The 12,782-nt window shown below is 57.3% G+C and overlaps 2 protein-coding genes across 2 annotated transcripts; one reads left to right on the top strand and one right to left on the bottom strand.

Moving 5' to 3' along the window:
* The first annotated feature begins 951 nt into the window (after window positions 1–951).
* MPV17L2 (MPV17 mitochondrial inner membrane protein like 2) lies at window positions 952–3,891 on the top strand. The gene is given in 6 exon segments (XM_082456243.1): window positions 952–1,218; window positions 1,851–2,021; window positions 2,683–2,759; window positions 2,931–3,059; window positions 3,380–3,430; window positions 3,432–3,891. Coding segments are annotated over 6 exon segments (801 nt in total). The 5' UTR covers window positions 952–1,031; the 3' UTR covers window positions 3,618–3,891.
* A 53-nt stretch (window positions 3,892–3,944) lies between these two features.
* Window positions 3,945–9,579, bottom strand: RAB3A (RAB3A, member RAS oncogene family). Its single transcript, XM_082456244.1, has 5 exons — window positions 9,420–9,579; window positions 8,049–8,276; window positions 6,784–6,902; window positions 6,038–6,162; window positions 3,945–4,807 (listed from the first exon to the last, which is right to left on the bottom strand). Exons 2-5 carry the CDS (start codon window positions 8,274–8,276, stop codon window positions 4,617–4,619), a joined length of 663 nt encoding a protein of 220 aa, XP_082312370.1. The 5' UTR covers window positions 9,420–9,579; the 3' UTR covers window positions 3,945–4,616.
* Window positions 9,580–12,782: the final 3,203 nt, after the last annotated feature.

Raw genomic sequence — 12,782 nt, forward strand, 5'->3', positions numbered from 1 at the left:
TTTATTTTTTTTTTATTTTTGGCTGTGTTGGGTCTTCGTTTCTGTGCGAGGGCTTTCTCTAATTGCGGCAAGCGGGGGCCACTCTTCATCGCGGTGTGCGGGCCTCTCACTATCGCGGCCTCTCTTGTTGCGGAGCACAGGCTCCATACGCGCAGGCTCAGTAATTGTGGCTCACGGGCCTAGTTGCTCCGCGGCATGTGGGATCTTCCCGGACCAGGGCTCGAACCCGTGTTCCCTGCATTGGCAGGCAGATTCTCAACCACTGCGCCACCAGGGAAGTCCTAATTATATTATTCTTGAACTGAGGTCAGATACCCAGCAGTAGTCAGGACCAAGGTCAACGTCTACACAAGAATCCCAGCGGCCTGCGCGCGCCGCAGAACTGTAGCCCCGCCCCCACTTTCTCGAGTCTCTGCGGGATTGGACTTCCGCCCCGGTAGTCATGGCCACAGTCCGATTCCCCATTTCAGGAATTCCGGGAGAATCTGGAAATCTGGAGGGCAACTACAAGAGAGAACTCGGTGGAGTTGTTCAAGATTGGCCATCTCAATGCGGGAGGCAGGACGACAGTCAGTGATTTGCCAGCCTAACGATAGTCAGCGAGGCTCTCCGATTGGCCAGTGCAGTACTGGGCAGGCAAATAAGGGTGTGGCGGCGGTTACCCATAGGCCAGAGCAGATAGGGGCGGGAAAACGAGGTTAGAACGACAGCAATTGGCATGCGCGGTGTGACGCGAAGCCTATTTGCGATTGGCCCGTAAGGCGCGGAAGGCGGTGTGCGGCTTCGTTCGGCAGTTAGCCGCTAGAGGGGATGCCGATTTTTGATTGGCTAATACCTCTCGGGGCGGGCAAAGTGAAGAGATAAGCGGTCGGTGATTGGCTGCAGCGACTTGGTGAAGGCGTGCAAATCACGAAGGCAGCGTGCGATTGGGTAGCACGGCGCGAGGCGGGCATCCGGGACGCGGGGTGACTGGAGATTGGCCGGCATGGGCAGGGCGGCCGGGTGTGCCAGTTCCTAGGTCCCGGCAGGCGATGGTGTCCGGCGGCTGGTGCTGGCTGCGCGGCCTTTGGGCCGCGGGGCAGCCCCTGTTCCAAGGCCGTGCGTTGCTCGTCACCAACACGCTGGGCTGCGGCGCTCTCATGGCGGCCGGGGATGGAGCGCGCCAGTCCTGGGAGATCCGCGCCCGGCCCGGCCAGAAGTTTGACCCTCGGCGCTCAGGTGAGGGGGCGAGTGCTGCTGGCCTTTGACCCCAGAGGATCTTTGGCCCCAACCTCAATTCGGAGACCTGTGACCCGGACCCGCGTGCCGTGACCCATGACCCGAGACCTCAGTCCCTGGCAAGACCCTTGACCTCAGCGTGCATCCTAGACAGCCCCTCCCCGATCTCTGCCCCCTCCCCCCTCGGGGGTCTTCATCCCCTACCATACGTGGGGTTTCTGTTCGCTCCCATCCTGAGGGTCAGGTCCCCGCCCAACCCCTGGTCTGCTTCCCTCTCCCTTGCACTGAGAGACCTAGCGTTGAGCACAGGATGCTGCACCCGGGGTAGTCAAGGGCGCAGCGTCTGGCCCCAGCCAGCCTAGGATCGCGCCCTGGTCCCACACTTCCCTACCCGCTGTGCCTCTGTTTCCTCCTCTGGAAAGCGGGGCGATGGTAGAACCCTCTGCCACGGTGGTGAGGGAATGAGGGAAGAAAATGCAAACGCAGCTCTTGGAATGGTACGTGGCAGTGGGGCTAGTAATGGGTTGGGCTCCGGGAGGGTGTCAGGCTTACCCAGGTCTTAGACAGGGAGAGAGTGAATTGGGGGCTTTGCTGGCCTAACATGGACCCCCTGACTCTTGGACCGCCCACAGCGAGCATGTTTGCAGTGGGCTGCAGCATGGGCCCTTTCCTGCACTACTGGTACCTCTGGCTGGACCGCCTGCTCCCTGCATCTGGCTTCCGTGGCCTCCCAAACGTCCTCAGGAAGGTCCTCGTCGACCAACTGGTGGCTTCTCCCATGCTGGGCGTCTGGTACTTCTTGGGTAAGGAGCCCCGTGAGCTTGGGCTTTGCCCCTCATAGGTCGGGAGGGACAGAGCCAGCTTTGTGTTAAGGATGTGGAGACCCATTACTGATGCACCTCCTGAAGGCTGGGGTACAGTGGTGATAGGCAGACCCAGTGGAGGCAAGTGTGAATGGCAGAATTACAGACAATGACGCTAAATGTAGGAAGGATGAAGACAGTGTCTGATGAGGCTGCCCTGGACAGTGGTTGGGAGAACTTCCCAAAGGAGAAGACACTCAGCTGAGACTTGAAGAAGGAGCCAGCAGGCAGGGGGAACAGCCCATGCAAAGGCTCTGAGGCTGGAGGAAGGGGAGCTGAGACTGACGGTGACAGGGCACAATCATCCTAGGACCGGTAATAAAATAGCCCCAGCCACAACAAGGGTGTGTGGCGTACCCATCCGTCAGGGTACGCGATTATTCACGACAGACCTCTCTCCTCTCACCTCTCTCTGACTTGTTCTGTTGTTTACCCACCCTACCCACCCTGCTGTGCTGCCCTTCCCACTGCAAGGCTTTTAAGTGTCCTGTTTCCTCTGCCTGAGACACTGTTCCTCAGGGGTCCAACCCCACCCGCTCTACCGTCGTACTCCGCGTACTCCCCAGCCTCTGACACTCTGATTTCTTGGTTTCCTTCCTAGGCCTTGGCTGCCTGGAGGGCCAGACCCTGGGCGAGAGCTGCCAGGAGCTGCGGGACAAGTTCTGGGAATTCTACAAGGTGGGCGTGCCCTCCCAGGCCCCGCCTGTCCTTCATCTCCGCCCCCTTGCATCTGTCCCTCCTCTCCCTTTCACAGGCACCCCCTTTCAAAGCCCCACCTCTCACAGCCACCCGGCCCCACCCAGGTCCCTCCCGGCCCCGCCTCTCACTGCATTCCACCCCTCCCCGTAGGCTGACTGGTGCGTGTGGCCCGCTGCGCAGCTGGTGAATTTCCTCTTCGTGCCCCCCCAGTTCCGAGTCACCTACATCAACGGCCTGACGCTGGGCTGGGACACATACCTCTCCTATCTGAAATACCGGGTAAGTGCAGTGGGCAGACCAAGTACCCAGGGGACTCCTGGGGGGCCACATGTGTGAGCCCCAAATGGCAGTACAACTACGCTCCAGGGTGCGGGCCTCCTGTGCCCACGACAACCTGTACCCCATGGTGGGTGGGTGGGTTGCTGATCCACCAGCGGGGTGAAGACCAAGCCCACGTCTTCTGTCTGATGTGACCTCGGCCAGGTCCCTGCCACATCTGTCCAGCAAGGCTGACCCCAGCCCTGACGGGTGGAGGAGGGTTCAGTGAGGAGTCCAGAGGGATGAATAGTGCCTATAACCAGATCCTCTTGTGTGGACAGATCCCAGGCCCCCCAGCGCCCCCAGGCTGTGTGGCCCTGGGCACTGAGCTGCCCCACACTGCCACCACATGCCAGACAGGGCAAGACTGACCCTCAGCTGACCAGCTGCCTCGGCAGGAAGTGGAACAGACTGCTGGGCCCAGGCCTAGGCCCACCCCGATTCCTAGGCATCCGGTTGGGCTGCCCCTTCCAAGCCCACTGCCGGGCCTCTGTTTCTCCATCTGGAACACGACCATGAAGATGGACCGTCATCCCCCAACCCTTCTGGGAGAGCCTCAAGTGACTGGTGACAGATGTTCCATCCTCAGCCCTGGGCCTCAGCCAGCCAGCTAGTACCAAGCCCTCAACACTCCTGCGGGCTGGGCTCTGGGACCAAGGTGGGGACATCGCCCATACCCTTGGAGCAGGGCCCCCAGAATTTTGAGCCTTGGGTGGGGCTGGATAGCCTCCAGTCTCATCCTCTGTTCGTGGACTATGGAAGTACAGAGAATTAAATTCTTTGTAATTGAAAATCTTGTGGATGAGCAAAGCCAGCACTGGCAGGCCGGCGCTCATAGGGACACTGTGTCGTCCATTCACTTTATTGGGTGTGTGTAGTGTTGTCATGACATCTCCTGGGGGGACTGGGGGACATGTTTGACACTCATGACATCAGAACAGGTCAGGTGGGAGGCGGTGTCCCAGGGTGGTGAATATCCACAGCAGCCCCCGCCCCCCTCCAAAAAAAGGTACAACCTTGGGGGCGAGGAGCCAGGCGGGCCATTTCCTGGCTCTGACCCACCCCGTGGTCCACGTCGAGATGCCTGCAGCCACCTGGACCTACCGTGTCACAGCCAGGGGGCTGGCAGGTCTGGCTACCTTGCATCACGCAACCAGACTGCCCTGGGGTGTCATCCGGCCCCCTATTCAAAACTGTTAACTGTTGATGGGGGTGAATTTATAAAAAGGTGGGCTCTGGAGAGAAGGGTGAGTGGTGAGTTCACGGGGCCACGACACGCCACTGCAGAGCGGGAACAGGGCTGTATGTACAGGGTGGGGCACGGAGCAGGTGGGGTGCCCGAGCCCCTGGGGGACACCTCCAATAAATAAATAAATAAATAGCTACGATAATAAATAGGGTGATGGGCTAAATCAGGGCAGGGGACTCACGCCCATGGCCAGTAGGGGCCCTGGCTCAGGCCCAGGGGGCGGGCAGGGGGCGGGCAGGGGGCGGGGCCAGGATGGGGCGGGGCAGCTCTCAGCAGGCGCAGTCCTGGTGGGGGGGCGCCTGCTGGTCCGTGAGCTGTGGGCCCTGCTTGGTGCCCGTGACTGCAGGATCGGCTGTGTCCAATGATTCGGACATCTTCTCGCAGATGACATCCACCAGCCGCTCAAAGGTCTGCTTGACATTAATGTTGTCCTTGGCGCTTGCCTCAAAGAACTCGAACCCTGTGGTCGGGGAAGGGAGGGGTGAGGACCCTGGTCCCCCCACGCCCAGAGACACTTTTCCGAGGGCAGGTAACACCTGGAGATTCCCAGTGCCAACTGCACGTTAAAGGCACTGACAGGTCCCTTGGGGAAGCAACACTGGACTGAGTCAGCCTTTATTTCCTGCACTCCTTTCTTCACCCTAAAACTGTCCCCTCTCATTGTCCCCAGAGCCCTGGTAAGACCCACTTCCCTGCTTCCACCATACAGCCCAGCCCTGGCCCTGGCGGCATCTGACATTCAGATCCCAGGCCTTCCCCTGCTCACACACTCTCCATGGCTCCCTATTGCCCTCTGAAAAGTCTGGCTCCTCAGCTCGTGCTTCAGGCCCTGCAAGATCAGCCATATTTCCTCCAAGTGACCCTCATGTTCCAGTCACGTAAAACTATTTGCCAAAAGGATCTTTCCCACGTCTGGCCTTTGCCCACACTGTTTATTCTGTCTGAAAGACCACCCTTTTTCTTCAAGTACCAGATCCAAGGCCCACTTCCAGGAAGACTTACCTGTGCCAGGAGCCTGGCTCCCCCAGCTGAGGTCCCTCCCTCTCTCACAAAGCTGGAGGCCTCTCAGGGGCCCAGCAACACCCAGCACAAGGCTGGGCAGTGAGAGTATCAGAATGAACCAGAAACTTCCTGCAGAGTGAACTCCTAAGCATCCATCAAGACTCACCTCAAGGGGCTTCCCTGGTGGCGCAGTGGTTGAGAATCCGCCTGCTAATGCAGGGGACACGGGTTCGAGCCCTGGTCAGGGAAGATCCCACATGCTGCGGAGCAACTAAGCCCGTGTACCACAACTACTGAGCCTGTGCTCTAGAGCCCGCAAGCCACCACTACTGAGCCCGCGTGCCTAGAGCCCGTGCTCCGCAACAAGAGAAGCCACTGCGATGAGAAGCCCGCGCACCGCAACGAAGAGTAGCCCCCACTTGCTGCAACTAGAGAAAGCCCCTGCGCAGCAATGAAGACCCAATGCAGCCAAAAATAAATAAATAAAATAAATTAATTAAAAAAAAAAAAAGACTCACCTCAAATGGCCCCTGGATCAAGGCCAGCTTGCAGAAAGTATGAATCATCTGGATTCGAATCCACGCCCCATCCTGGCTTTGCTGTGAGACTTTGGGTGTGTCTCCTCCCCTTTCGGGGCCTCAGTGTCCCTTTCCTAGCCCGTGGGTGTCCCGCCTCGCTGGGTACTCACCCAGGTGGTCAGCCAGCTGCCGACCGCGTTCCGACGACACCACCCGCTCATCCTCCATGTCACACTTGTTCCCCACCAGCAGCACCTGGGCATTGTCCCATGAGTAGGTCTTGATCTGGGTTGACCTGGAGGAGGTGGTGACAGAGGAGGGTTAGGGCTTGGAGAATCTGAGCTCCGCCCCCCTCTCCCCCTTCTCCCCGTCCTCACCCCACTCCAGCCCGCACCTCCCATTAATTCTTGAGGGAGGCAGGCTCGGTCCTCCTCCCCGTCTTTGTCCTGCCAGGAACACTCTCTGCAGGTGTCTGCTCCCACAGTTCACTGCTCTTGGGAGGTCCTCTTTCAAGCAGCCTTTCCCATCCTTCCCAGATCCCCCCATCCCCAGAGAAGAATTCTCGCTCTTAAAACAAATTCAGACATTTTCTCAAAATTTATCATTACTCTAGTCAGAAAATGTAAATGTTTATATCCTCTAACCTATGCAAACTGTCTTCATATTTTCTGTCCCAGATTTTTTTTTTCCTATATGTTTACAGTTTCATTTTTCCACCTGAAACCTTGTTTCCCATTATTTTGAGCTGATGCCACACTGTTTTAATGATTATAGATTGATAGCAGGGCTGGGACCCCAATATTGTTATTTACATTTCTGCCAAGCGGCTGGGGCTCTCTGATCTCTGCCTGTACCCCAGGCTTTACACCAAGCCTAGCTCAGAAGACCATCTGCGAGCAGGTGGGGGCACGCTCACCAGTCCTGCACCGCATTGAAGGACTCCTCGTTGGTGATGTCGTACATGAGGATGAAGCCCATGGCGCCCCGGTAGTAGGCTGTCGTGATGGTCCGGTACCGCTCTTGCCCCGCCGTGTCCTGGGGAAGAAGAGACAGGGTGTCAGAGAGGACACACACGGAAACTCTTCAGAGTGGGTATGAACTCTGAGATGGTCAAGTCCAGCCCCCTCGAGGCCCAGAGGAGCAGGGGCTTGCCCAGAGGCACAGTGGGTCAGGGAGAGTGAGCTGGCTGCCTGCACTGGGAATGTGGTACCCAGTCATCCTAAGGTACCTACAGGATCGTTCCCTCATTCATTCAACACACGTGTACCTGTGCCACACCCTGTGCTGGGCACTGGGGACACAGCTGTAAACAAAATGGACCAAAATCACTGCCCTTGTGAAACTGACAATCCAGTGCAGGAAACAGACAATAAACCCGTGAAAAGGTAGAAAATGTATCGTCAGAGGGTGGCGAGGACTGAGGAGAAAAAAGCCCGACAAGGATGGGCAGCGTGGGCTGCCTTCAATTTTAAAACTTGAAGGATGAGGGAGGGAGCCGTGTGGGGATCAGAGGAAGGACAGTCTAGGCAGAAGGCACAGCCCGGGCAAATGCCCTGAAGTGGGACTGCATTTGGTACGTTTGAGGAACAATGAAGAGGCTGAGACAGAGATGGAAGGAGACAGACGAGATGGGGTATCAACGGGGGCAGACCAGGCAGGGTCTGGCTGCGGGGAGGGGTGCAGGTTTTACCCGGAGTGAGGTGGGAGCCGTGGAAGGACTGGGAGCAGGGAACGAACAGTTCTGACTTGGGATGTAGCAGGCTTCCTCAGGCCTCGGAGGCGTTGAGGGAAGTGGCCAGAAGACCCTGACGGAGGAGCCTGCTCCTGTCCCAGGGAATGAGGTTGGGGGTCAAGATCCCTCTGCAACCTGATACAGACACACATGGAGGAACTTGAACATGGGGAAACTGAGGCACCAAGCAAATGATGCATCTGATGATGTCAGGCTCAGGAGAGGACCCAGCATTTGCTCCTTCCCCACCCCTGAAGAGCACTGATTAGGCACTGATGGAAGGACAGGGGCACTCTCTTCAGTGCCTCCAGCCCCTTGTACACAGTAAGTGCTTGATAAATGCCCAGTGTGTAATGAATGAATCTAGACAGGAAAGAAATAGGCGAAGCTGGGGCTGCTATTCTCGGTAGGGAGAGTGATGAAGCCAGAATCCCCCCAGCTGGACCCACCCAGATCTGCAGCTTGATCCTCTTATCGTTTCGGTAGATGGTCTTGACCTTGAAGTCGATGCCTACAGTGCTGACAAAGGCAGGCGTGAAGGAGTCGTCTGCGTAGCGGAAGAGGAAAGACGTCTTGCCCACGCTGCTATTTCCAATGATGAGGATCTTGAACATGTAGTCGAAGTTCTGGTCCGAGGACTCCTTCTGCCCATAGCGAGAGTCTGTGGCGGATGCCATCTGGGGGTGCGGGTCGTAGGCAAGCGTGAGGGGTCTCCCTCCATCCCCAAACACCCAAGCCCAGGCTCAGGATGGAGAGCTCCCAGAGAGGGATGGAGATTACCCTTATCCCATCAGGAGCCCCAGTACTAACGGTGCGGCCCACGGCAGAGGGCGGGCCATGACCTTGAAAGGCCCGAGGTTTCAGGGGAGAACCTCAGAGCGAAGGGGATGGAGACACCCCTGCAGGCCCCTCCAGCAGGCCTGCTCCCCAGGTCCGGCTGTAATCTAAGCACTACAGCTGCGCCTGGAGGGGTGACTACGGCCGGCCCCGCCCCCCATCAATCATTCATTTTCCTCAGAACTGAGCCACGCGGGCGCACGTGCACACGCGTGTATGGTACCGCGGGGACGCGTGTCCGCAGTCCTCCTCCCAGACTCCCAGGCTGGGAGAGCTTGGGCTGAGACAGCTACATCACGTGATAGGAGCGGGGCGTGCACACGCTCACATGCACACAGCAGGGCACACACAGACACGCTCGTGCATATCTGAGCGTCGAACACACTCGGTGCACGGGACAGAGCCTGTCTGCACACCGACATGCATATACAAATGTGCAAACCCACCCGTGCGCACTGCGTCCTCCACCCATGCAGCCGAGTACACTTCACCCACACGGACACGCATCTTCGCGCACATATGCACATTGCTGTGCACGCACACGCACAGTCCACGCGTCTCCCTCCACATGCCTGCAACACGCACAAACTTGGATCGGGACCTCCAAGGGGTCACACGAGAATACCCTGGTACACAAGCAAGGGTACACACAGATCCGCCCGCACAGGCGGGCGCGCACACGCGTGTGCACACCACGCGCACGCGCACGCACGGAGCCTCCCGCGCGCACAGCTTCCCGCAAGGAACTCGTCTCGTCTCCCCTCCCCCTCCGCCGCAGAGCCGGGGGTGGAGGGATGGGGGTGGGGGTGAGGATAGGGCAGGTAGAGGGAGCCGGGGCCCTACCCCTCCCCAGGCTCGCGACCGCCGCATCATTCCCCTCATTTAACGCCGGCCAACTTCGTCCCCCTACCCCAGCCCATCAGTCAAATGAAGGTTATGTAGGTGCTCCGAGAGGGAGCGCACCGGACCGTCCGGGAGCTCACCTTGCCCTGCACTGATGCGGCGGCGACCCTAGCGGCAGCGACTTTTTTGGCAGCGGCGGTGACAGGGCCCCCAGCGCGCTGATGTGGGGCTGCGTGGCAGCGGAGGCGACGGTAGCGGCTCAGGCCCCTGCAGTCCGCGGTGACGTCCTGCAAAGAGAGGGGAGGGGCTTCACATGCAGATGCGGTCGTGACGCCATTCTGGGGAGGAGCCACAGATGGGGATGTGGTCCACGGTCGCACACAGAGCCGGGAGGGGCGGGGCTCTCACGCAGATTGACGCGAGAATGGGGCGGGGCCCAGAGAGCGCATCCAGTAGCTAGCAGAAGCGGTGCGGGAGGGGAGGAATCGCCTGCCGGCTCCGCCTCTCTTTAGCGTTAGGGAGGCGGGGCTGCGCGGCGCCTTCTCATTGGCTTAAGTCCTCGAGCGACGGGCAAAGTAGCCAATTGTCACTCCCTCCTCCTGTCCAATGACGGTTCCCGAGCGGTTGAAGGGGCGAGACGTTGAGGCCTGGGCTGAGCCTGGGTCTTCTTGGGGTGTTCCACTTCCCCGCCCCCATGCACTCAGGTCGGAGACTCAGCAGGTCCCCTTTCAGTCCAGGGTGCTGTGACCTCTCCTTAAACGCTCCCTATTCCCAATTTCAGAAAAGAGGAACAGAGGTTCGAGAAGATGCTCCACGTCTCCTATTTATTGGGTTCAACATAAGTAGAAAAGAAGAAAAAGCGGAAATAGGGGTCAAGATAGACTCCGTCTAATTTCAGCTGTAAGACCCCCAAAAGAGGCTGGGCTAGTAGATGCTCCACCCTGTTTCTGAGATGAAGAAAGAAGAAATTGGGATCAAGAGAGTCACCCTTCCCCACCAATTTCCAGAAAAAAGGAAGGGGCTAACGAACGCTCCAGGAACTCCTTTCCTTCCTGCTCCCCATTTTCCAGAGAAAAATTCAACGAAATGGCGGAAGTAGGGCAGAAAGACGGCCTGTCCCCTAAACTCGCAAAGTCTGCGGTAAAAAACCTGGGAAACAGGGAGGATACGAGCGAGGTTCAAAGACCCAACAATAAAGACAAGGGGTGGGAGATGCTTTACTCCTCCCTGGTTCCTGAGTTTAAAAAGACAGGGACAGAGAGTCCTCCCTCCTCCATCCTGGCAAAATGACTCAGAGATGGAGACTTTGGGGTCCAAGGTGACCCGTCACATCCATCTTCATGTGAAAAAGTCAGAATTGGGAGAGGGGAGGAAGAACGAGACCTTGGCCTCCATTCCAGGTCTCTGCCCTCCGCCCCAACTCTGGTCCCCACACCCGGCAGGGGGCGTGTGGCCCCAGGAAAATTCTCATCTCCCTGATTCCTCCTCAGGAGACGAGGGGCGGGGCTTGTCTTTTTTATAAAAAGCTCGCCAGCTGCAGAGGCGCCTAGAAACCAGAATAACTTAGCGCCTGGAGGCCGCCCACGCCCCCTACCCCCGCCCCCAGCGCCCCGGAAGTGCGGAGACTTCCCTCCAGCTCTCCTTGCAGTTGGGAAATCTATTTTTTTCTAAGGATAACATTTTTGTCCCTCCTCTTCACTCAGACTATAAAAGTATCACAAACCCACTGCGGAGAACTGGGAAGATTCAGAAAAAGATAATGAATAAATATAAATCCACCTCCAATCTCTCCCCACGGGAAGACCAGCAGTCGAGTTCCCGCTTTGGGGTGGGGGATGGGGGGGGGCGGAGCTCCAGGAGCTGCCCAGGTGGAGGGGAGGGCGTGCGAGGCAGCTAGGCTCCCTGACCTCCCAAATGCATGCTTCCGGCTTTGTACTTGGGTGTCGATCGGAAACACGCACTTATTTTTTTCCCAAAGGGTAAAAGCCCACACCAATGTATACCAGCTTCTGCACAAAGGATTTTGTATTTTATTTTATTTATGTATTTATTCATTTATTTATTTGGCTGCGTTGGGTCTTCGTTGCTGCACACGTACTTTCTCTAGTTCCGGCGAGCAGGGGCTACTCTTCGTTGCGGTGCGCGAGCTTCTCATTGCGGTGGCTTCTCTTGTTGCGGAGCACGGGCTCTAGGCGCGCGGGCTTCAGTAGTTGTGGCACACGGGCTCAGTAGTTGTGGCTCGTGGGCTCTAGAGCACAGGCTCAGTAGTTGTGGCGCACGGGCTTAGTTGCTCCGCGGCATGTGGGATCTTCCCGGACCAGGGCTCGAACCCGTGTCCCCTGCATTGGCAGGCGGATCCTTAACCACTGCGCCACCAGGGAAGTCCCAGGATTTTGTATTTTAAAATAAAAATAATGGAAGGATTTATTGTTAAGAATCAGCATAAGGCTCTGGAATTAGGATGGTTGAATTGGAGGTGGGGACTACAGACTTGAGGGGAGGTGTCCTGTGTGGTCCGAGCAACAGAGCTGGGTAGCAGAAGGGCCCCAAACCCTCTCAGATCCCATCCCACTACCTCATCTTTCTCCTCCGGTGAGTCATTCCCTCTTCGAGGTTCCAGGTGCAACCTTGCCTCAGGGCCTTTGCACCTGCTGTGTCCTCTTCCCCAGGTATTTCCCCAGCTCTTTCTGTGCCTGGCTCTCTCATCCCCTTCAGATCTCCAATCAACACCCACCTCCCTCCAGAAGTTCTGATTTCACCATGTCACCTCCTATCATGTCACCATAGTTCTCCTTCCTGACACATCCCCATTAGAAATGATCATGTTGACTTATTTATCCAATAGCCAGCTGTGAGCTTTGAAAGTCGGTGATCGGTGTCCCCAGCACCTACACCTTTGGACACAGTAGGTGCCCTGTGATGGTATGACATGAATGAATGAACAAATGAATGATTAGAAGGAGCGTGACTTTGGCCACTGAGGTTAGGGACGACCTCTCTGAGGAAGTGACATTTGAGCAGGAATCTGAAGGAGGAGAATGAGCTGGCCACTGGGAGAAGTGGGGGAACAGTGCTCCAGACAGCAGGAACAGCAAGTGCAAAGGCCCTGAGGCTGGAACTCACTAAACAAGCTCGAGGGACAACCCCTCTCCAGCTCTGTGAGGAAGGGGGGCCAGGCAACATTTTCCCCCTCAACAGAGGGCAAACTGAGGCCCTACGAGTCACCCTAGGAGTTCACAAGGGCTGAAAGTTCCCAGGGGCCCTAAAGATCTTCTCCCACCCTCCTCTTTGGGTCTAGAGTGGGCCACAAAGGCAAGGACTATGTCCCTCAGGAAGGACCCTAAACAGGAGAAAATGGGAGACCTGGAGCATGTGAGTGACTTCTTCCTCATACCCTCTGTGGGCCTCAGTTTCTATACGTGTGAAGAAAGAGCTCAGGACATGCTTTCCTCAAACAATACCTGTTGTTACAATTCTGTGAGCCTCACAAAGAACACATTTTA

The sequence above is a fragment of the Balaenoptera physalus genome (genome assembly GCF_965194825.1).
Source record: "Balaenoptera physalus genome assembly, chromosome: 3".
NCBI classification, from domain to species: domain Eukaryota; kingdom Metazoa; phylum Chordata; class Mammalia; order Artiodactyla; family Balaenopteridae; genus Balaenoptera; species Balaenoptera physalus.